Source organism: Molothrus ater, chromosome 28, assembly GCF_012460135.2.
Source record: "Molothrus ater isolate BHLD 08-10-18 breed brown headed cowbird chromosome 28, BPBGC_Mater_1.1, whole genome shotgun sequence".
Classification (NCBI taxonomy): domain Eukaryota; kingdom Metazoa; phylum Chordata; class Aves; order Passeriformes; family Icteridae; genus Molothrus; species Molothrus ater.
Window position 1 is genome coordinate 1,581,031 of NC_050505.2, and position 20,216 is coordinate 1,601,246.

The window sequence follows — 20,216 nt, forward strand, 5'->3', positions numbered from 1 at the left end:
AGCAGACGGTATCAAAAGCATAATTATGTCTGTTGTTTAAACGCAGCCTCTTTTCTGGCAGCCCCGGGAGCTCTCAGCTGCCTCCCGCCGCAGAGGGCAGCGAGGGCGGGCTGAGGAGCCGCGGGAGAGGCGGGGGGATGATGAGACCCCCCCTCCATCCCTCCCTCCATCCCTCCCCAGCGCTGCCGCGCAGGTAAAACCTCCCCTCCTCATTCTGGGGGGGCTCCCACTGCGCCCCCACACCGTGTCTGAAGCGCGCTCATGCCCCCAAGGCTGCCGGTGAGCCGCTGGTGAGGATGAGGAGGAGGAGGATGAGGATGGCGAGGAAGAGGATGACGGGTGGGAAGCGCGGCGGTGGCGGGAGGGGTCGGGAAAAGGGCGTTCGAGGTGACGGGAGTGTGGGAGGACACGGCTGAAGGAGCTGCTGCATCCCCCCCGCCTCCCCGCAGCCGCCTGTGCCCCCGGGGACGCGTCTGTCCCCAGCCAGCCCGCGCTGGCACCGAGCGCCGCTCCGGCTCCGCGTCCCCGCCGTGACACCGCGGGCGCTGGGCTGAGCGCGTTTTGGGGACCGTAATCTCCAGGGCATCACCTCCAGGGCGAGCTGGGCACCCCAGGTGGAGCGGGGAAACTGAGGCAGAACATTTCCGGCCGCCAAGGGAAACTGAGGCAACGAGCAGGGGCTGCCCATCGCTCTGTCCCGTGTCCCCGGGAGCACCGTGGGGACGCCGGAGGGGCCCGCACTGAGGGCAGGAGCCCCCGGGCACTGCCAGGTAGGTGCTGCCAGGGCCGCCGGGGTGGCACGCAGGTGGCAGCGGGCTGCCCGTGTCCCTGGCTGCCGTCCTAAGCCCTTGGCCCCGGGGTGAGCTTTTAATTACATCAAGGTATTTGAAGCGGGTTCCTGGCGCTGGGTAAACAGGAGTCCCGGGCACGTGGAGGGGGGCACGGGGTGGCACAGGACGGGCACGGTGCCCCCGCACCGGCGCTTGCCCGGGGAGGGAAGGAGCGATGCGGGGACGGCAGCATCGGGCAGCGCCCATCACCTGCGGCTGCTCTGGCACCCCCGGGCTGGCACGGCGGCATGGGGGGCACCCCTGGCACAGGTGGGTCGGCTGCCACATCCCGCCGTGCCCTCTGACGCTGCTTCTCCTCTCTCCGTCCATCTCAAGCTTCGCCTTGAGGGAAGCGGCGCCGGGGAAGGGGCGAGCGGGGCCGGGCCGGGCCGGGCCGGTGTCGGGAGCGGCCCCAGCCCGGGGGGAGCGGCTCGTCCGTCCCCGGCAGCGCAGCGAGCTGCGGGATTAGCGATGCTTACTCACCTCCCCGGGGAAAAGCGGCAGATTAGGGCCGGGAGAAGTGTCCGACCCTGCGGCGGCGGGGCCGGACGGGGCCGCTGGGGCTGTCCGGAACCGGCACCGGCACCGGGGAGGTGCCCAGGCCCCGCCGTACCGGCAGCCAGGGCTGGAGGGGAGCGCAGGCTGCCAGAGCAGTTGGGCTGCGGCCCTAATTCCCAGAAAGCTGCTCGTGTGGGAGTGAGTGTCCTCCCGTGCCCTCCGCTCCGCCGCAGCCTCCAGACTCCTGAAGGTTTGACGTGGGGTTTTTTCTTTTTTTTTTTTTGTTTTTTTTTGTTTTTTTTTTTTTTTTTTTAATTTAAGCGCCGGGTGCAGATTAACAAAAGCTCTCGCGGCCACAGCGCCCGGTGCTGGGCACGGGGAGGGATCGGGGCTGCTTCCTCTGCCTGCGCCCTCAGCTTCCTCACCTGCGCCGCGCTGCAGGCAGGTAGGTGCGTGCCGGGCTCTGTGCCGGGGCTGCGAGGAGGAGGAGGAGGAAGGAGGAGGAGGAAGAGGAAGGGCTGGGGTTCTGTGTGCGCACTCCGGGCAAGCAGGAACGGGGATCCATTTTGCATGAGGAAAAAGCTGGATTTTGGGGTCTTCCCCGGTGGATTTTGGGGTCTTCCCCGCTGGATTTTGGGTTCTTCCCCGCTGGATTTTGGGTTCTTCCCGGGGCAGAAGCTGTTTGTGGGGCTGGGGGTGCCCTGCTCCAGTCGGGGGCTGTGGGCACCGGGCTGGGGCTGGCAGGACCCTGCTGGGACATCAGGAGAGGGGTTTGGGGGACCAGGACCCTCATCCATCCCTCCCCCGGCGCTGGATCGTTCTGGGGATCCCCTGTCCCGCACACATCCCCCATGGGGACACCGTGGGGACAGTGTCCCCTCCGTCCCCCCATGATCCCAGGGGCCACCATGGGGACAGCGTCCCACATGATCCCAGGGGACACCGTGGGGACAGTGCACCTCCATCCCATGTCCCCACTGTGTCCTCCATGATCCCAGGGGACATTGTGGGGACGATGTCCCGCTGCCCCATGTCCCCACAGTGTCCCCCCATGATCCCAAGGGACACCATGGGGACAGCGTCCCTCTGCCTCACCCCCTCACAGGATCCTCCATGATCCCAGGGATTGCAATGGGGACAGTGTCCCTCTGCCCCATGTCCCCACAGCATCCTCCATGATCCCAGGGGACACCGTGGGGACAGTGTCCCTCCACCCCGATGTCCCCACAATGTCCCCCCGATGCCGGAGCAGGGCAGGGATGCCGAGGTCTCTCATTCGGGAGTTTCCAGCCTCCTGTGGTGGCGCTCTGGCCGGCACTCGGCTCCTGGGTGTTGCCGTCCCTCTGTTTTGGGGGAAAACCAAGGATTTTGGAGCTCTGTGCCAAGCCACCAAGGCAGAACCCCCTCGGGCGCTATTCCCAGCTGGCAGAACTCAAACCCAGCCTGGACCCCCCCGCTTCACCCTGGGGACCCTCTGGGGGTCGTGCTGGGACGGGCAGGGCGCGGAGGGACCCGGGCAGGGGCTGGGGCTGTGGGAGCAGGCACGGAGCCGTTCCTGGGCTTGGGGAGCGGTGGCTGAGCCCCAGCAGAGCCTCCCACAGCGTGGCCGCCCCGTGGGGACTGCACCGGCCCTGGGAAGGCTCCACCAGGCTCCCTGGCACGCCGAGGGCAGCGTGGCGTGGGGAGGGGACAGTGCCCAGCGATGCTGCCCCAGTGCATGGTGGGAAATTCCCCGCTGTCCCTCCATCATCGCCCTGCTCCCCGCTCCTTGCCCCATCGACCCTCCTTGGTGTTTCCAGCGTGGTGCGTCCATCCCTGTCCCCACCTGTGCCCTCCTTGGGGACATTCCCGGCACCCCGGGCAGGCCGGGACGCTGCAGAGCCTTCCCGGGGTCCCTCCCGCTGCCAGCTCCGTCCCAGCCCTTCCGGATCCATCATTCCTGAGCGAGGGAGGGAGGCAACGGCAAGAGTTCGTCTTTCAGCACCTTCTCATCGCAGGCAGGCGCGGGCTCTCCCTCGCCCCGAGCCCTGTCTGGGTCCCCTCCCTGTTCCCTGGCACCCACTGGGTGCAGCCAGCAGAGCCCCAAACCCCCTGGGCGAGCAGGGCTGGGGGGTCCCGCTATGCCCGGCCATGGGATGGGACAGCCTGGAGCCCGGCCCAGCAAGGGTTAACCCCCGCTGCCCGCTCCCAGCGGGACCAAACCGCGAGGGAGCCGCTGAGCTGGAGCTGCCCTGGCACTGCTGGGCTCCTGAGAGCCCTGACCCCTTCTCCCGTGCCCCCAGCCCCGTGCCGGGCCGCCGTGCCCAGGTTTATGTAAGGCGGGCACAGCCTGGGCACACGCGGGTTACATAAACACACACAGCGCTGCTGGCAGCGGTGCCAGCCCCCCCTGGCAGCCCAGGAACGGGGGGTCCGCCTGGGAGACCCCCCCAGGTGCGCCCCACAGTGGCTGGGGTGGGGTGGGGTCGGGGTGTCCTCGTGCTGGGGGTCCTGGGGCTTGGGGACAGTGGGGGGGCACCCACAAGGTGCCAACTTTGGCTGGTGGGATGCAGAGCATGGCAGGGATGGGTGTGAGCCTGGTGGGCATGGGAGGGGTCGGTGAGATCCTGGTGGGCACAGCTGGGATGGGATCTGTGTGACCCTGGTGGGCACAGCCGGGATGGGTGTGTTCTTGGTGGGCACAGGTGGGAACTGTGTGATTCTGGTGGGCACAGCTGGGATGGGTGTGATCTTGGTGGGCATTGGTGGGATCTGTGTGATTCTGGTGGGCACAGCTGGGATGGGTGTGAGCCTGATGGGCATTTGTGGGATCTGTGTGACCCTGGTGGGCATTGGTGGGGTCTGTGTGACCCTGGTGGGCACAGCTGGCATGGGTGTGATCCCAGTGGGCACGGCATAGATTTGTGTGACCCTGCTGGGCTGCAGAGCAGGGATGAGAGGCCCCAGGCTCTCCCTCTTCATCCCTGGTGAGGGTGGCACTGCCAGGACGCTGTCACAGCACCCCTGTGCTGCCCAGGGCCCTCTGCACCCCTCGGAGCACGCCCTGCTCTGCTCAGCCGGCTGCTGGGGGGTCTGCAGGGGGTGCAGGAGCTCTGTCTGTCCCCCAGGATCTCTGTCTGTCCCCCAGGAGTTCTGTCTGTCCCCCCAGGAGCTCTGTCTGTCCCCCAGGAGCTCTCTCTGCCCCCCAGGAGCTCTCTCTGCCCCCCCCCCCCAGGAGTTCTGTCTGTCCCCCAGGAGTTCTGTCTGTCCCCCAGGAGCTCTCTCTGCCCCCCAGGCAGGGGCAGCAGGGATGGACCCGGCTCTGGAGCACACTCGAGGCCACATCTGTGACCTTTGGCCAAAGCCGAAGGGGTTTGGGGTCCTGGGGACTCCCGTGCCGTGGTCTGGCCACCTGCTCCGTGCTGGCCACGTCCCCAGCACCAGTTCAGGGACTCGTGGCCCATCCCGGTGTTTGTCCCGTTCCAGTCTGGCCCGGAGCGGGCGGCTGGAGCCTTTCCTTGGTGCCGGGGCGGCCTTGGCGAACAAAGGGCGCTTTCTTCTGCCGCACGGGGCAGAGCACACCTGCCCGCCTTGGCACCGCCGCCGGTGCCCCCGGGGCTGGGCGGCACCGCCGGCACCGCGCCGGTTCCCGGTTCCCGGGCGTCAGCAGCCCCAGCATCCATCCCTCCCTCTCTCCCTCCCTCCCTCCCTCCCTCCTCCTGCCCAGTCCTGCCGGAGCCGGCGGAGGCTGCACGCTCGTGGGGAGCAGAGCCGCTGCCACCTCCTTGTCAGCGCTCAGGATGCTCAGGGCTGCCTAAAGCCGGGGGAAGGTCCCGCTCGTGCTGCCGCTGCTCCCTGGGTACCCCAATCCCCGAATCCCAGCCCGCCGCGACCCCCAGCTCGTAGGAGCACAGACAGGAGGAGCACGGAGCCTCCCAAGCCAATGGATCGAAAACTTCAGCTCCAGCACGAGGAGAAGAACATCCCCAGGGCCGCCCGGGCGGCTTTCTGCCTCCTCCAGATCCCGGAGCCGGACCCCTTCAGCCTGTGGGTTTAGGTGCTCCCGCCCGCCCGGTTTCGCCTCTCCCGGACCCGGTGGCACCGGCGGAGACCCCGCTCGTCCTCGGCGCTGGGGTCCCTGATGGACCCTCCAGGTAGCTGCGGGCCACAGGGGGTGCTCGCCCGCCGAGCAGAGGGAGCGGCTTCCTGTGCTGGCATGAGGGACAGGGGACAGTGTCACCTGCGGCAATGCCATCCCCGGGGTGACCGCGAGGATGGGGCAGCCTCGGGCCACTGGGGGCTGCGCTGGGAGAGCTCCCTGAGGTGCGGCTGGGTGCGACAGCCCGGCCCCGGAGGGATGGCGTGGCTGTCCCCAGGGTGTCCCTGTGCTTCAGGGTGTCCCTGTGCCCCAGGGTGGCCGTCCCCAGGGTGTCCCTGCACCCTCAGGGTGTCCCTGTGCCCCAGGGTGCCCCGGGATGCTTCCCGAGCACCGTGGGAATGGCGGCTTTGCCCTCTCTGCGGGGAGGATGTGACAGGAACAAGCGGCTCTGGGGACACACGGTGCTGTCCCCACCCCGCTCCTGTCCCCATGCCGGCCCTCGGGGCGGCTCTGTCCCCCCCCGCAGCAGGGCCGGGAGCTGGCTGAGCTCGGCTCTGTCCCCCTCGGCCGCTCCAGGCACGGGGACACGGGGACACGGGGACGGGATGCGGGGTCCGGCTCGGCAGCCGCGCCTGCGTGTGGCCCGGGTCCCGGCGGAGCGTTAATCCTACAAATCCCCCCCGGCATTTCTCCCAGGAGGGGCCCCTGCGAGCGTGGAGCTCCCCCCTGGCTGGGAGCCCTCTTGGGAAGCGCACCCAGCCCTGGCCGGGGGCGAATACCTGCGCGGGGCACGGCCTCCCCACGCTGGGTGCCAGCGGCCGGGCGCGGGGCCAGCCTGGGTGCGGAGGGACTGGGGGTGGGCGCGAGGTGCCGCCAGCCCCGCCGGGATGGGCGCAGGAGGGACGCGATGCGACGGCGACACCCGGCCCGGACACGTGTCCGCCCTCACCGTGCGGGAGGGGAGCCGGGATCGCCGCGCCGTGCCGGGCTCTGCAATGCCCGGTGCCCAATGCCCGGTGCCCAATGCCCGGTGCCCAATGCCTGGTGCCCAATGCCCGGTGCCCAATGCCCGGTGCCCAATGCCCGGTGCTCAATGCCCGGTGCCCAATGCCCGGTGCCCAGTGCCCGGTGCTCAATGCCCGGTGCCCAATGCCTGGTGCCCAGTGCCTGGTGCTCAGTGCCTGGTGCCCAATGCCTGGTGCCCAATTCCTGGTGCTCAATGCCCGGTGCCCAATGCCCGGTGCTCAATGCCCGGTGCCCAATGCCCGGTGCTCAATGCCTGGTGCCCAATGCCCGGTGCCCAGTGCCCGGTGCCCAATGCCTGCTGCCCAATGCCTGGTGCCCAATGCCCGGTGCTCAATGCCCTGTGCCCAATGCCCGGTGCCCAATGCCTGGTGCTCAATGCCCGGTGCCCAATGCCCGGTGCCCAATGCCTGGTGCCCAATGCCTGGTGCCCAGTGCCTGGTGCCCAATGCCTGGTGCTCAATGCCTGGTGCTCAATGCCTGGTGCCCAGTGCCTGGTGCTCAATGCCAGGTGCTCAATGCCCAGTGCTCAGTGCCCGGTGCCCAGTGCCCGGTGCTCAATGCCCGGTGCCCAATGCCCGGTGCCCAATGCCTGGTGCCCAATGCCTGGTTCCCAGTGCCTGGTGCCCAATTCCTGGTGCCCAATGCCTGGTGCCCAATTCCTGGTGCCCAATTCCTGGTGCCCAGTGCCTGGTGCTCAATGCCTGGTGGGCCAAGGACAGGACGCTGTTGTTCCCCCTCTGATTTCCCCTTGCAGCTTCTGATTAAACTGGTGCTGAGCTCTGTTTGCAGAGCCAATAGCCCTGGGAGGACTTCTGGTCATGAAGCACCTACTGGAAATGGAGACAATCTCAGTGTTTGAGAGCATCTCTGCTTCTGGCATCTGTTACACAGAAAACAAAACTGATTTTCTCCTCACTTTGCATAGATCTGGGGTAGATCCAAGCTGTGGCAGCCTTATGAAATGGGAGTGCTCCGTCCACCCGTGCCCCAAACGCGGGAGGATGGAGCTGGGGGGTTGAAGGCAGAGCCCCAGCAACACCCTCAAGCATCCCCGTGCCTCAGTTTCCCCGCTGATGTCGCTCTCCCTGCCCGCAGGGACGGCGCTGAGCACCACATGAGCGTGGGAGCAGCATGGCCAGCGACGCGAGGATGGGGGAGAGCCCGGCGCGGTGGAGAAGAGCCCCGGAGGCGGCGCAGGACTGCCGGGGCACGGAGAGCAGCGCGATGCTTTTATCCCGGAGCGCCGCTGCCGAGCTGGGACTCCCGAGCTACCCGGAGCCCGGCAAGCTGAGCTACCCCGTGGAGAAAGGATGTCCCTGTCCCTGGAGGGGCTCCGAGGGATGTTTGGGACCCGGCCGGGAGCTCGCCGGGGGCCGCCTGGGCTGCCCCTACCCCAGGGGCCCCAAGGACGGAGCGGAGCTGCCCCCGCTGCTGCCGCCCCGGAACGGGCAGCCCAAGGGGGGCTGGGGGGAGCCCTGCAAGGAGCCCCCGGGGCCGCGCTGGGCCGAGGCCGTGCTGGCCCCGCTGGCCCTTTACAGCCACGCGTACCAGCGCTACCCCCTGGCCGTGCCCGGCGCCGCCGGCAAGCCCCGGGACGCGGCCGGAGAGCCCCCGGCCTCCTTCCAGCACTGCCCCTTCCTCCTGGAGGCCAAGCACAGCCCCTTCCTCCTGTCCTCGCTGCTGCCCAGCGCGCCCCCGGCCGAGCCCCCGTTCGGGGCCGCGGGGCCCGAGGGGCCGGGGCCGGTGCGGGACGGGCGCTTCGCCGGCCCCGAGTGGAGTTTGGGCTCCTACGGGCCCGCCTGGGGCCAGCCCCTCTACCTGGGGGTCCCGCCGAGGTGCAAGGCGGCTCTGCCCCCCTTCGACGGCTGCTCCAGCTCAGGGAACAAGGTAGGACCCCTCGGAGAGGCTGCGGAGCGAGGATGCTCGGCTGTGACAGCGGCTCCAGCCCCGCCTGCACCCCGGGCAGGGCCTGGCAGCGCCCCCGAGGGTGGTGGGCAGGGGGCTCGCAGCCCCCCGAGGGTGACGCTGCGCTGTCCCCGCGGGTGCTGCCACCCCCGGGCTGAGTCACGGCGGCGGAGCCGCGGCACGGGGGCGGCGGGAGGCAGCGCTGCCAGCCCTGGGCGCGCCCCGTGCCGCTGCTGCGGCTCCCCATTCCTTTCCCACGCTGGCAGCGGGGCACACGGGCACCCCGGGAGCCGGCCCCGGGCACCGGGAAGCACCGGGCGGCTGCCCAGCCTGGCAGGGGTGTGGGGAAACTGAGGCACGGGAACGGAATGCTCCCCATCGCCCCCTCGCAGGGATGCGGGTGACAGAAGCGGGACGGGGACCCCCCCACATGTGGGGTGACACCGCCCCTCTGCTCCCTTCCAGGAGTTTTACGCCAAGAAAGGCCCCGGGTTCCTCCCCTCGAGCAAGAACCACGCGGCGCCGCAGCTGCTGGGCAGGAGCCAAGCAGGGCAGGACCGAGCCGGGCAGGGAGAGCCGGCGGTGCCGGAGCTGCCGGGAGCCCCGTGGAGGGATGGCCGGGCGGGGGGCAGCTCGGCGGTGCCCGCTCCCCATCCCCGCACGCCTCCCCCCGGCTGCAGCCGCCCCCTGTTCCTCCTGCAGCCCGGCCCGGGGGGCTCCGGGGGGCTCTGGGTGGGCTCACGGCCCCACGGCGCCGAGTTTTCCATGGACGCGGGGCCGGGACGACCCTCGGAGCCCAAAGATGAGCGCCTGGGCTACCGGAGCGCCCAGCCCCGCTCGCCCCCTCCATGCGGGGACCCCAATCCGTCCCCTCTGCTGGCGGACGGGCACTACCCAGCGGCTGTGGCCAAGCCGGAGCCCCCCCCGGGCTGTCTGTGCCCCAGCCCGGGCTGCGATGGGTGCTCGGGGGTGCCCAACCCCTTCGAGCCCACCGTGGCCGTGGCCGGGGGGCGTTTTCCGTGCCCCCCCAGCAACCACACCAAGCTGAAGAAGACGTGGCTGACGCGGCACTCGGAGCAGTCGCTGCCTCGCTCCAAAGCTCCTCGGTGGGACGGGGGTCCCGAGCCCCCCGGGGAGGGCAAGCGCTCGGCCAAACGCCCCCACGGCACCGCCGAGGGTCCCCGCCCTGCTGGCGAGGGCGCCGGGGCGGCCAAAAGGGGCACCAAGGCCACGGAGAGCGCGGGGGACGCCGAGGAGAGGAGGATGGAGCTGAGAGAGGAAGGTGAGGATGCGCGGGATGCGCAGCGGGGCCGCGGAGAGGGCGGGGGCAGCGCCCGATCCCGAGGGAATTTTGCATCCCTGGCGCCCGGAACACGAGCTGGGAACACGTGTGGGCCGCGGAGCTGCTGCGCTGGGGCTTTTCCCGGCTCTGGCAGCGATTGCCGGGGTGGCCACGGACAGAAATGTCCCTCTGGGGCAGCGTGACACCCTCGGGTGGGATTCCCGGGGCTTGGGAGCGCTGCGGCTGGGGCAGGGACTCCTCGGGGAGGTGTTGGCATCCCAGGCCTGACCTCTGAGCAGCTCCAGCCCTAATTTCCAGCCCTACTTTCTGGCCCAGTTTCCAGCCCCCGCCACAGCGTGCCTGTCATAGGATCCCAGCATCCCGGAATGCTTTGGGTTGGAAGAAACCCTAAATGAGACCTAAAAACCCCATCCAGTCCCAACCCCTTGCCATGCCCAGGGACACCTTGCACCCTCCCAGGTTGCTCCAAGCCCCGTCCAAGCTGCCCTCGGGCACTTCCAGTCCCTCGCAGCTGGTGCGGACGGGGCCCCACGGTGTCCCCAAGCGCTGCCCGTGTCCCCAGAGCCGCCGAGCCGGTGGTGCCTGCAGAGCCTGCCCTGCACGGCGCTGCCCCCCAGCATCCCCCGCTGCTGTGCCTGCGCCCCCCGCGCCGGCCGCGACCCCGAGGCCGAGGAGGAGGAGGATGAGGAGGAGGAGGAGGAGCCCCCCGAGAGCAGCTGCAGGCTGCTGCACTTCCGCAGGTGAGCCCGGGGGGAGCCGCAGGGCCGGGCAGGGGGCAGGGGAGCCGCCCCTTCTTTGGAATTGCCCTTTTGGTCAGCCCGCTTTGGAATGTCCCCTTCTGTCACCCCGGTTCAGAGGATTTCCTTCCTGTCACCCCACTCTCAGAGCGTCCCCTCCTGAAGGAGCATCCCTTCCTGTCACCCCTCTTTGGGACATCCCTTCCTGTCACCCCTCTTTGGGACATCCTCTCTGTCACTCCTCTTTGGGACACCCTTTCCTGTCACCCTGCTTTACAAAATCCTCTCCTGTCACCCCTCTTTGGGACATCCCTTCCTGTCACCCCTCTTTGGGACATCCTCTCTGTCACTCCTCTTTGGGACATCCTTTCTGTCACTCCTCTTTGGGACACCCTTTCCTGTCACCCTGCTTTACAAAATCCTCTCCTGTCACCCCACTTTGGAGCGTCCTCTCCTGTCACCCCTGTTTGGGACATCCTCTCCTGTCACCCTGCTTCACAAAACCTTCTCCTGTCACCCCTTTTTGGGACACCCTCTTTGTCACCCTGCTTCACAAAACCCTGTCCTGTCACCCCACTTTGGGACACCCTTTCCTGTCACCCTGCTTCACAACAGCATCTCCTGTCACCCCTCTTTGGGACACCCTCTCTGTCACCCCCCTTTAGAGAATCCCCCCCTCTCCCCCCACTTTTCCAGCATCCTCTCCTTGTCCTGCCCTTTTCCAGCATCCTCTCCTTGTCCTGCCCTTTTCCAGCATCCTCTCCTTGTCCTGCCCTTTTCCCTCTCCCACCACCCCAAATTTTCCCCTCTGGTCTCCTCCCCCCATTTCTAGCCCCCCCCAACTCTGTCCCCTCTCCCTGCAGGTTGGCCCTTGGGGACACCGGCGAGCTGAGCGTCGATGGCCTCTGCAGCCTGGGGGAGGCCCAGGGGGACGTGGCCAACCCTGATCTGGGTCTCAGGAATTTGGGGAGCAGGAGCGTGGGGAGCGGCCTCTGCCTGGCCAAGTACCTGCTGGGGGTCCTGGGGGACCCTTTCTGTGCCGCCGTGCGCAGGGACAGGGACACGTGGCCAGGAGAGCCCGAGGGTGAGCGGGGAGCAGGGAGGGGGTGGCACTGGGGACACGGGGACACGGGGAGCAGGGTGGGGGTGGCACTGGGGACAAAGGGAGCAGGGAGGGGGTGGCACTGGGGACACGGGGAGCAGGGTGGAGGTGACACTGGGGAAACGGGGACATGGGGAGCAGGGAGGGGGTGGCACTGGGGACATGGGGAGCAGGGAGAGGGTGGCACTGAGTGTGGGGAGCAGGGAGAGGGTGGCACTGAGGACACGGGGACATGGGGAGCAGGCAGGGGGTGGCACTGAGGACACGGGGACACGGGGAGCAGGGAGGAGGTGGCACTGGGGACATGGGGACATGGGGAGCAGGGAGGAGGTGGCACTGGGGACACGGGGACACGGGGAGCAGGGTGGGGGTGGCACTGGGGAAATGGGGACATGGGGAGCAGGGAGGGGGTGGCACTGGGGACATGGGGAGCAGGGTGGGGGTGGCACTGGAGACAAAGGGAGCAGGGTGGGGGTGGCACTGGGGACACGGAGAAATGGGGAACAGGGTGGGGGTGGCACTGGGGACACGGGGAGCAGGGTGGAGGTGGCACTGGGGACATTGGGAGCAAGATGGGGGTGACACTGGGGACATGGGGACATGGGGAGCAGGGAGGGGGTGGCACTGGGGACACAGGGACACGGGGAGCAGGGTGGGGGTGGCACTGGGGAAATGGGGACATGGGGAGCAGGGTGGGGGTGACACTGGGGACATGGGGACATGGGGAGCAGGGAGGAGGTGGCACTGGGGACATGGGGAGCAGGGTGGGGATGGCACTGGGGACACGGGGAGCAGGGAGAGGGTGGCACTGAGGACACGGGGACATGGGGAGCAGGGAGGGGGTGGCACTGGGGACATGGGGACATGGGGAGCAGGGAGGGGGTGGCACTGGGGACACGGGGACACAGGGAGGGAGTGACACTGGGGACAATGGGAGCAGGGTGGGGATGGCATTGAGGACACGGGGAGCAGGGTGGGGGTGGCACTGGGGACACGGGGAGCAGGGAGGGGGTGGCACTGAGGATATTGGGAGCAGGGTGGGGATGGCACTGGGGACACAGGGAGCAGGGAGGGGGTGGCACTGGGGACACGGGGACAAAGGGAGGCTGAGGATGTGTTTCCCGCAGGGGTGACGGGCTGGAGGCGGGGGGAAGGAGCCCCCCAGCTCTGTGACTCCTGCCAGCGTGGCTTCTTCAACTCCCACTGGAGCTGCGCCAGATGTGGCTTCCAGCTGTGCCCCGAGTGCCACCGCAGCAGGCGGGAGGAGAGTGGCGCTGGTATGGGGATGGGGAGGGTGGTAAAGGGGGTGACAGCCCCGTGGGGGCTCGCTGGGGACAAACAAAGCCTCTCTCTGTCACAGAGGGTCCGGCGCTGCCACCCCCGTGCACCCCCGGGCGGGGCCACCACGTGTCATCCCTGGTCCCCACACAGTTCGTCCCCACCTGTGGTGAGTGTGTCCCCCAAAAACCCCAAAAATCCCTGCTGGTCATTGCTGGGGGGTTGACACCCCTGTCCCCATCATCCCCCAGTCCTGACCCGGCTCTGGAAGCTCCTGCACGAGGTCAGGGCCAAGTTTGGCATCGAGTCCCGCTGTCCCTGCGGGGAGGGGCCCGCGGAGCAGAGCCTGGCGGAGCCCCCGGGCAGGCAGGTACGGGGAGGGGGGCTCTGGGTGCTGGGGTGCAGGGGCACAGGGGCGCAGGGGTGCACAGGGGCGCAGGGGTGCTGGATGCAGGGGTGCAGGGCACAGGGGTGCAGGGTGCAGGGGTGCAGGGGCGCAGGGGTGCTGGGGTGCAGGGTGCTGGGGTGCAGGGTGCAGGGGTGCTGGGGTGCAGGGGTGCAGGGGTGCAGGGGTGCAGGGGTGCAGGGCGCAGGGGTGCAGGGCGCAGGGGTGCAGGGGTGCAGGGTGCAGGGGTGCAGGGGTGCAGGGTGCAGGGTGCTGGGGTGCAGGGTGCAGGGGTGCAGGGTGCAGGGGTGCTGGGGCACAGGGGTGCAGGGGTGCAGGGGTGCAGGGGTGCAGGGGTGCAGGGGTGCAGGGTGCAGGGATGCAGGGCGCAGGGTGCAGGGTGCAGGGGCGCAGGGTGCAGGGTGCAGGGGTGCAGGGTGCAGGGGTGCAGGGATGCAGGGTGCAGGGTGCAGGGGTGCAGGGTGCAGGGGTGCAGGGATGCAGGGTGCAGGGGTACAGGGCGCAGGGGTGCAGGGATGCAGGGTGCAGGGGTGCAGGGTGCAGGGGTGCAGGGTGCAGGGGCGCAGGGATGCAGGGTGCAGGGATGCAGGGGTTCAGGGGTGCAGGGTTCAGGGGTGCAGGGTGCTGGGTGCAGGGCGCAGGGGTGCTGAGGTGCAGGGGTGCAGGGGCGCAGGGGTGCAGGAGTGCAGCTGCAGGGCGCAGGGGTGCAGGGCGCGGGATGCGGCTCCCAGCCGCACCCCCACAGCCCCGCGGTGTTCCAGGAGCCGCCGGTGCCCACCCTGCCCCCCCGCAGCAGCCACGGCCCCGCAGAGCCCGCCCGGCCCATCAAGGAAGGTAGGGCCGGCTGCGACCCCCCCGCGCTCCGGGGGGGTCAGGGATGCCGCACCCCGTCCCCTTTGTGGGGTGCCGGCTATGGGGGGACGTGCGGAGGACGGCGTGGGACACCCTGACCGTGTTGTCCCCCGAGCAGAGAGCCCCGAGGAGGGGGCGCCGTCCCCGGGGCAGCCCCCGGTGCGGGGGGGGACCGTGCAGAGCGCGACCCTCTGCGACCTCCTGGCCTCCACCGCCGTCAAACTGTGCCTGGGGCAGGACGGGGTGCGCATGGCCTTCGCTCCCGTGGCACCGGCACTGCCCAGCGTGAGTCCCGCGGCCCCCGGGCCACCCCCGTGCCCCTCTGCCCACCCTGTGGCCCTGATGCCCACCCTGTGCCCCTCTGCCCACCCCGTGCCCCGCTGCCCACCCTGAGCCCATCTGCCCACCCCGTACCCTCCTGCCCACCCTATGCCCCGCTGCCCACCCTGAGCCCATCTGCCCACCCCGTACCCTGCTCCCCACCCCCGTGCCCCTCTGCCCACCCCGTGCCCTCCTGCCCACCCCGTGCCCATCTGCCCACCCTCTGTCCCTCTGCCCCTCTGCCCACCCCTGCCACCCACCCCATACCCTGCTGCCCACCCCTGCCCTGCTCCCCACCCCGTGCCCCTCTGCCCACCCTTGTCCCGCTGCCCACCCCGTGCCCTCCTGCCCACCCTGGGCCCCTGATGCCCACCCTGTGCCCCTCTGCCCACCCCGCTCTGCTGGGGCTGGGGGGGTCCCCGTGCCCTTAGGGGCTCCCCAATCTTTTCCCCCGCCCTTTCCCCAGGACAATCGCCTGACCAGCATCCTGGACAGCATCATCGCCCGCGTGGTGGAGAGGAAGATCCAGGAGAGGCAGGCGGGGGTCGAGCTGAGCCCCCCCGGCTCCCCGGAGCCCCCCGTGTCCCCCTGCGTGCTGACCCCCAGCGGGCTGCTCTGGCTGCACGAGCCCGGCCATGGCAGCGCCTACGAACTGTTCCAGGAGCACTGGAGGCACGGCCAGGTCAGTGGGGGACACCTGCAGCCCCCCTGACCCTCCGTGTGGGATGACACCCCGAGCCCCCCATCCCTGTAAGCTGGGTGACACCGGAGCCCCCCGTCCGTGAGTGTGGGGTGACACCGGGTGGGTGACAGCACTGGGCGGCATCACCCCGGGAGCCCCACGTCCCTGAGTGTGGGGTGACACCCGGAGCCCCCATCCCTGCCTGTGGGGTGACACCCGGAGCCCCCCGTCCCTTGTGTGTGAAGTGACACCCGGAGCCCCTGTCCCTGTAAGTTGGGTGACACCCGGAGCAGAGCCCCCTGTCCCTGAGTGTGGGGTGACACCCGGAGCCCCATCCCTGCCTATGGGGTGACACTAGGAGCCCCCTGTCCTTGAGTGTGAAGTGACACCCAGAGCCCCCCTGTCCTTGACTGTGGGGTGACACTCGGAGCCCTCATCCCTGTGTGTGGGGTGACACCCGGAGCCCCCATCACTGTGTGTGGGGTGACACCCGGAGCCCCTCATCCCTGTGTATGGGGGGACACCCGGAGCCCCCCAGTTTCCCCACTGACCCCCAGCTCCCCCCGCAGCCCGTGCTGGTGTCAGGGCTGCAGAAGCGGCTGGAGCCGCGGCTGTGGGCGCCCGAATCCTTCCAGCCCTCGGGGCAGGAGGAGCAGGAGGAGGAGGTGGAGGCCGTGAACCTGCGGGCACCGCGGAGCCGAGTCCGGATGAGCAGCCGGACGTTTTGGGATGGATTTGCCGCCAGCACAGGTTGGGGGACGAGGAGTCTGTGGGGTCCCCGGTGTGATTTTGGGGCGAGGTGTGAGGGGAGCCAGGCTCCATCCCTGATGTGGCACCGGGGTCCCTCCACAGCATCCCCCGAGCAGGAGCAGAGCAGCGGGGACCTGCTGAAGCTGGAGCGTGGCTTTGGGGACACGGAGCTGAGCCGGTGGGTGACAGCACAGGGTGGCATCACCCCGATGTCCCCTCCCCAGGCCAGCGGGGCTCAGTGGGGCTGGGGGGGGGTTCCTGAGTGTCACCGCGCCCCCCCTGTGTCACAGGGCCACCAACCTGCGGGCCAGCCTGCCCCTGCCCGAGTACTGCGGGGCCAGCGGCCGCCTCAACCTGGCCTCCGACCGGCGGGGCCAGCGGGGCCGGCGCTGGCTGCGCCCGCGACTCTGCGTGTCCTACGGTGAGAGCGGCACCGCGCTTTGGGGGGCACCGGGGTTTGGGGGGCACCAGGGCTTTGGGGGGCAGCCAGGCTTTGAGAGGCACTCGGGCTTTGGGGGTTCCGGGCCTTTGGGTGGTCCCCGGGCTTTGCAGGGCACTGGGGCTTTGGGGGACACCGGGATTTGGGAGGCACTGGGGTTTGGGGGGCTCTGGGGATTTGGAGGGCACCAGGGCTTTGTGGGGCAGCTGGGCTTTGGGGGGCAGCCAGGCTTTGGGGGTTCCCGGGCTTTAGGGGCTCCAGAGCTCTGGGAGGCACCGGGGCTTTGGGGGCAGCCGGGCTTTGAGGAGCTCTGGGGCTTTTTGGAGCATCGGGGCTTTGGGGGACACCCCGGCTTTGGGGGACACCGGAGCTTTGGGGGGCTCCAGGACTTTGGGTGGTACCCGGGACTCTGGGGGGGGCAGCCGGGCTTTGGAGGTCACTGGGGTTTGGGAGGCATCGTGGCTTTGGGGGACACCAGGGCTTTGGGTGGTACCCGGGCTTTGGGGGGCAGCCGGGACTTTGTGGGGCTCTGGGGCTTTGGGGGGCACCGGGACTTTGGGGGTTCCGGGGCTTTGTGGGGCACCAGGGCTTTTTGGAGCTCCGGGGTTTTGGGGGGAACTCGGGCTTTGGGGGCCTCCTGGGCTTTGGGGGACGCCGGGGCTTTGGAGGGCACTGGGGCTTTGGGGGGCATTGGGGTTTTGGGGAGCTCCAGGACTCTGGGAGCCACTCGGGCTTTGGGGGGCAGCCGTGCTTTGATGGTTCCTGGGCTTTGAGGGTTCCCAGTGATTGTGGGGCAGCCGGGCTCGCCCCGCCCGCTCCAATCCCAAATCCCTTCCAGCTGTGCCTGCTCAGGAGCGGAACTTTGGGACCAAACCCCTGACGGTGGAAGCGGCCGATTCCATCAGCGTCCTGGCACACGCAGCGCGGGCACCGCGGGGTAGGGGCAAAATGCGGGACCCTCCATGCCCATCCTGCCCCTGGCACCCCCCTGGGGGTCCCACCCTGACCCCTGGCAGCCCCCTGAGGGTCCCCCCACGCCCACCCTGAGCCCCCTGTGCCCGCAGAGCCGCTCCTGCCCGCCGAGCTGGACGAGCTGGAGGCGCCGCTGCGGGAGCGGCTCGGGGCCGGCGCGGTGCCCGGTGCCCTGTGGCACATCTTCCGTGCCGAGGATGCCCCGCGGATCCGGGATTTCCTGCGCAAGGTGGGTGCCTGATAAGACCCAGATCTTTAGATTGGGCTTAACCCCGAGCGAGGCAGAACCACCCAGATAACTCAGTCCCAAGCAAGCTTAGTGGATTTCAGCTCTTCAGTGATTCTCAGCTCTCTTAGGATTCCAGCTCTTTGCTTGCTTGCTAGGGCACCATAGGGCCAGGGGTAGAGGCAGACGAGAGAGAGGAGAAGGAGAGTCCTGGAGTTCCACAGCAATGGTTTTATTGGGGGGTCTGTGAAGGGTTCCAGTGTTGGCTCTTCTTCTCCCGAATGGGCTAAACCAGCCCCTTTTTATAGGGTAAAGGGGGATCCAAACTTGTCCAATAGCAGGGGTTAGGGGAAAGTGACCTTTGGGGTTACAGAGATAAGCTATGGGGCGAGAGGCAGAAGACAGGAGCTTATTTTGTGTCTCATCGTGACTCAGCAGCTCCTGCTGTTAAGTCTCAATCCTCCATGGAGCTCTGGCCAGCTCCAGGTGCCACCACCCCCGGCCCCTCCCAGCGCCCCGGCCCCGCTCACCCCTGGCACCAGAGCCGGGGCAGGACGGGGCTAAGGTGTCTGCTAATACCAGATGGTCTCGATGCCAAACTCTAGCCCAATCAACCTGGAATAACAAAGCTACTCCTCACACCCAACTAAAGCATTTACTGGTCCCAGTACAGGCAATAGAAAAGACACCAAAAGATGAAATAATAATGAACAAACGCAGCTAGAAACATCAAAGATCAACCCTTGTACCTTTTGCATCATGATCTAGCAAGAAAAACCAAAATGAATTTAAGTTTGCCATCCTGAAACCCAAGTGAGCTACTTAGGAGCAGCTGTTACTGAGCAAACCCGGCCCCGCTCACCCCTGGCACCAGAGCCAGGGCAGGACAGGGCTAAGGTATCTGCTAATACCAGATGGTCTCGATGCCAAACTCTAGCCCAATCAAACTGGAATAACAAAGCTACTCCCCACACCCAACTAAAGCATTTACTGGTCCCAGTACAGGCAATAGAAAAGACACCATTGGCGCAATAGAGACTGCTTGCCATAAGGGAAAGATAAAATAATAATGAACAAATGCAGCTAGAAACAGCAAAGATCAACCCTTGTACCTTTTGCATCATGATCTAGCAAGAAAAACCAAAATGAATTTGTTTGCCATCCCTAAACCCAAGTGAGCTACTTAGGAGCAGCTGTTACTGAGCAAACCCGGCCCCGCTCACCCCTGGCATCCCACAGGCGGCGCAGGAGCCGGGGCAGGACGCAGTGGAGCCCCCCGGGTTCCACCTGGAGCCCCCCGGGTTCTCCCTGGACCCCCCCGGGTTGTACCTGGACCCCACCTTGCGGCGGCGGCTGCGGGACGAGTGCGGGGTGAGCGGCTGGAGCCTCCTGCAGCTCCCCGGGGACGCCGTGCTGGTCCCCGCCGGGGCTCCCCACCAGGTAGGCGCCCCCCATCCCCTCCCTGAGAGGCCGTGCCGAGCCTCAGGGGAAACTGAGGCACGGCAAACACGGGCAGGTGCGGAGCCTGAGCGGCACCATCAGCGTGGAGCAGCAATTCCTGTCCCCAGAGAGCGCCGTGCGCCTCCGGAACCTCGGCACCGGGACCCCGCGCCGCCTCCGCGCCCAGGTGAGGGCTCGGGAGGGGAAATCTGGGGGTGTGGGGTAGGGTGAGCGGGGCTGAGCCCCCTCTTTGCGCCCTCGCAGCTGGACGGGATGATCATCGCCGCCGTGCGGGAGGCGCTGGGCGTCCTGCGGGGCTGCCAGTGAGGGCACGGAGCGACGGGAGGACACCGGGAGCCTCGGGCATGGCCGGGACACCGGGAGCCTCGGGCACAGCCATGGCCGGGACACCGGGAACCTCGGGCAAAACCATGGCTGGGACACCGGGAGCCTTGGGCACAACCACGGCCGGGACACCGGGAGCCTCGGGCACAACCACGGCCGGGACACCGGGAGCCTCGGTCATGGGCACGGCCGGGAGACCGGGAGCCTCGGTCATGGGCACGGCCGGGACACCGGCAGCCTCGGGCACGGCCGGGACACCGCGGGGAGCCGGGACCGGGCGCCTTTTGCTCGGTGCTTTGCTCCCAGAGCTGCCCGCGGGGCTCGGGGCAGGAGGAATAAAGTGTCCAGAGCGTGCCAGGGCCGCTGGCAGCACCAGCACCCACCTCGGTGTGTCCCTTTGTGCCCCTCCAGCGGTGCCATCGGGGCCAGGGGGCTCTGGTGGCGGTAGCAGCGCACACCTCGGTGTGTCCCTTCATCACAGCAGCGCCAGGGGGCTCTCCCTTCATCCCCTCTTCATCCCATTTGGGTCAGGAGTGCTTTCCCTCCATCCCATCATGGTCAGAGCTGCTCTCCCTTCACCCCCCTCGATCCCAGTGGGGTCAGGGCTGCTCTCCCTTCATCCCATTGGGGTCAGGACTGCTCTCCCTTTATCCACCTCCACCCCATTAGGGTGAGGGCTGCTCTCCCTACACCTTCTTTTCATCCCATTGGGGTCAGGGATGCTCCAGTGGCACCACCAGCATGTGGCTGAGGGTCTCACTTCACCCACCCTCCATCCCACTGGGATCAGGGCTGCTCACCCTACACCCTCCCCACCATCCCATTGGGGTCAGGGCTGCTCTCCCTTCATCCACCCCAATCCCCTCAGCTCCGAGGATGCTCCACCATCCCCACCCCCCCATCCCACGGGGGTCAGGGACGCTCAGGTGTCCCGGGATGTGGGGAGGTGCCAGAGCCGGGGCTGGCAGAGGGCATCGCTGCCATGAGTTTTGCCTGGGCTCAGCCCCACACACAGCTGGGAACAGC

The 20,216-nt window shown here is 68.2% G+C and overlaps 1 protein-coding gene across 1 annotated transcript; it reads left to right on the forward strand.

Annotated features, from left to right (window-relative positions):
• The first annotated feature begins 731 nt into the window (after window positions 1-731).
• On the forward strand, window positions 732-19,264 carry LOC118695138 (lysine-specific demethylase hairless-like). Its single transcript, XM_036396547.2, has 20 exons — window positions 732-770; window positions 1,650-1,773; window positions 7,528-8,319; window positions 8,803-9,818; window positions 10,042-10,380; window positions 11,241-11,461; window positions 12,607-12,756; window positions 12,840-12,926; window positions 13,009-13,127; window positions 13,925-13,997; window positions 14,134-14,300; window positions 14,803-15,018; window positions 15,588-15,768; window positions 15,871-15,946; window positions 16,059-16,189; window positions 17,046-17,144; window positions 17,272-17,408; window positions 18,645-18,845; window positions 18,922-19,032; window positions 19,110-19,264. Exons 3-20 carry the CDS (start codon window positions 7,564-7,566, stop codon window positions 19,170-19,172), a joined length of 4,143 nt encoding a protein of 1,380 aa, XP_036252440.2. The 5' UTR covers window positions 732-770; window positions 1,650-1,773; window positions 7,528-7,563; the 3' UTR covers window positions 19,173-19,264.
• The last annotated feature ends 952 nt before the right edge of the window (window positions 19,265-20,216 follow it).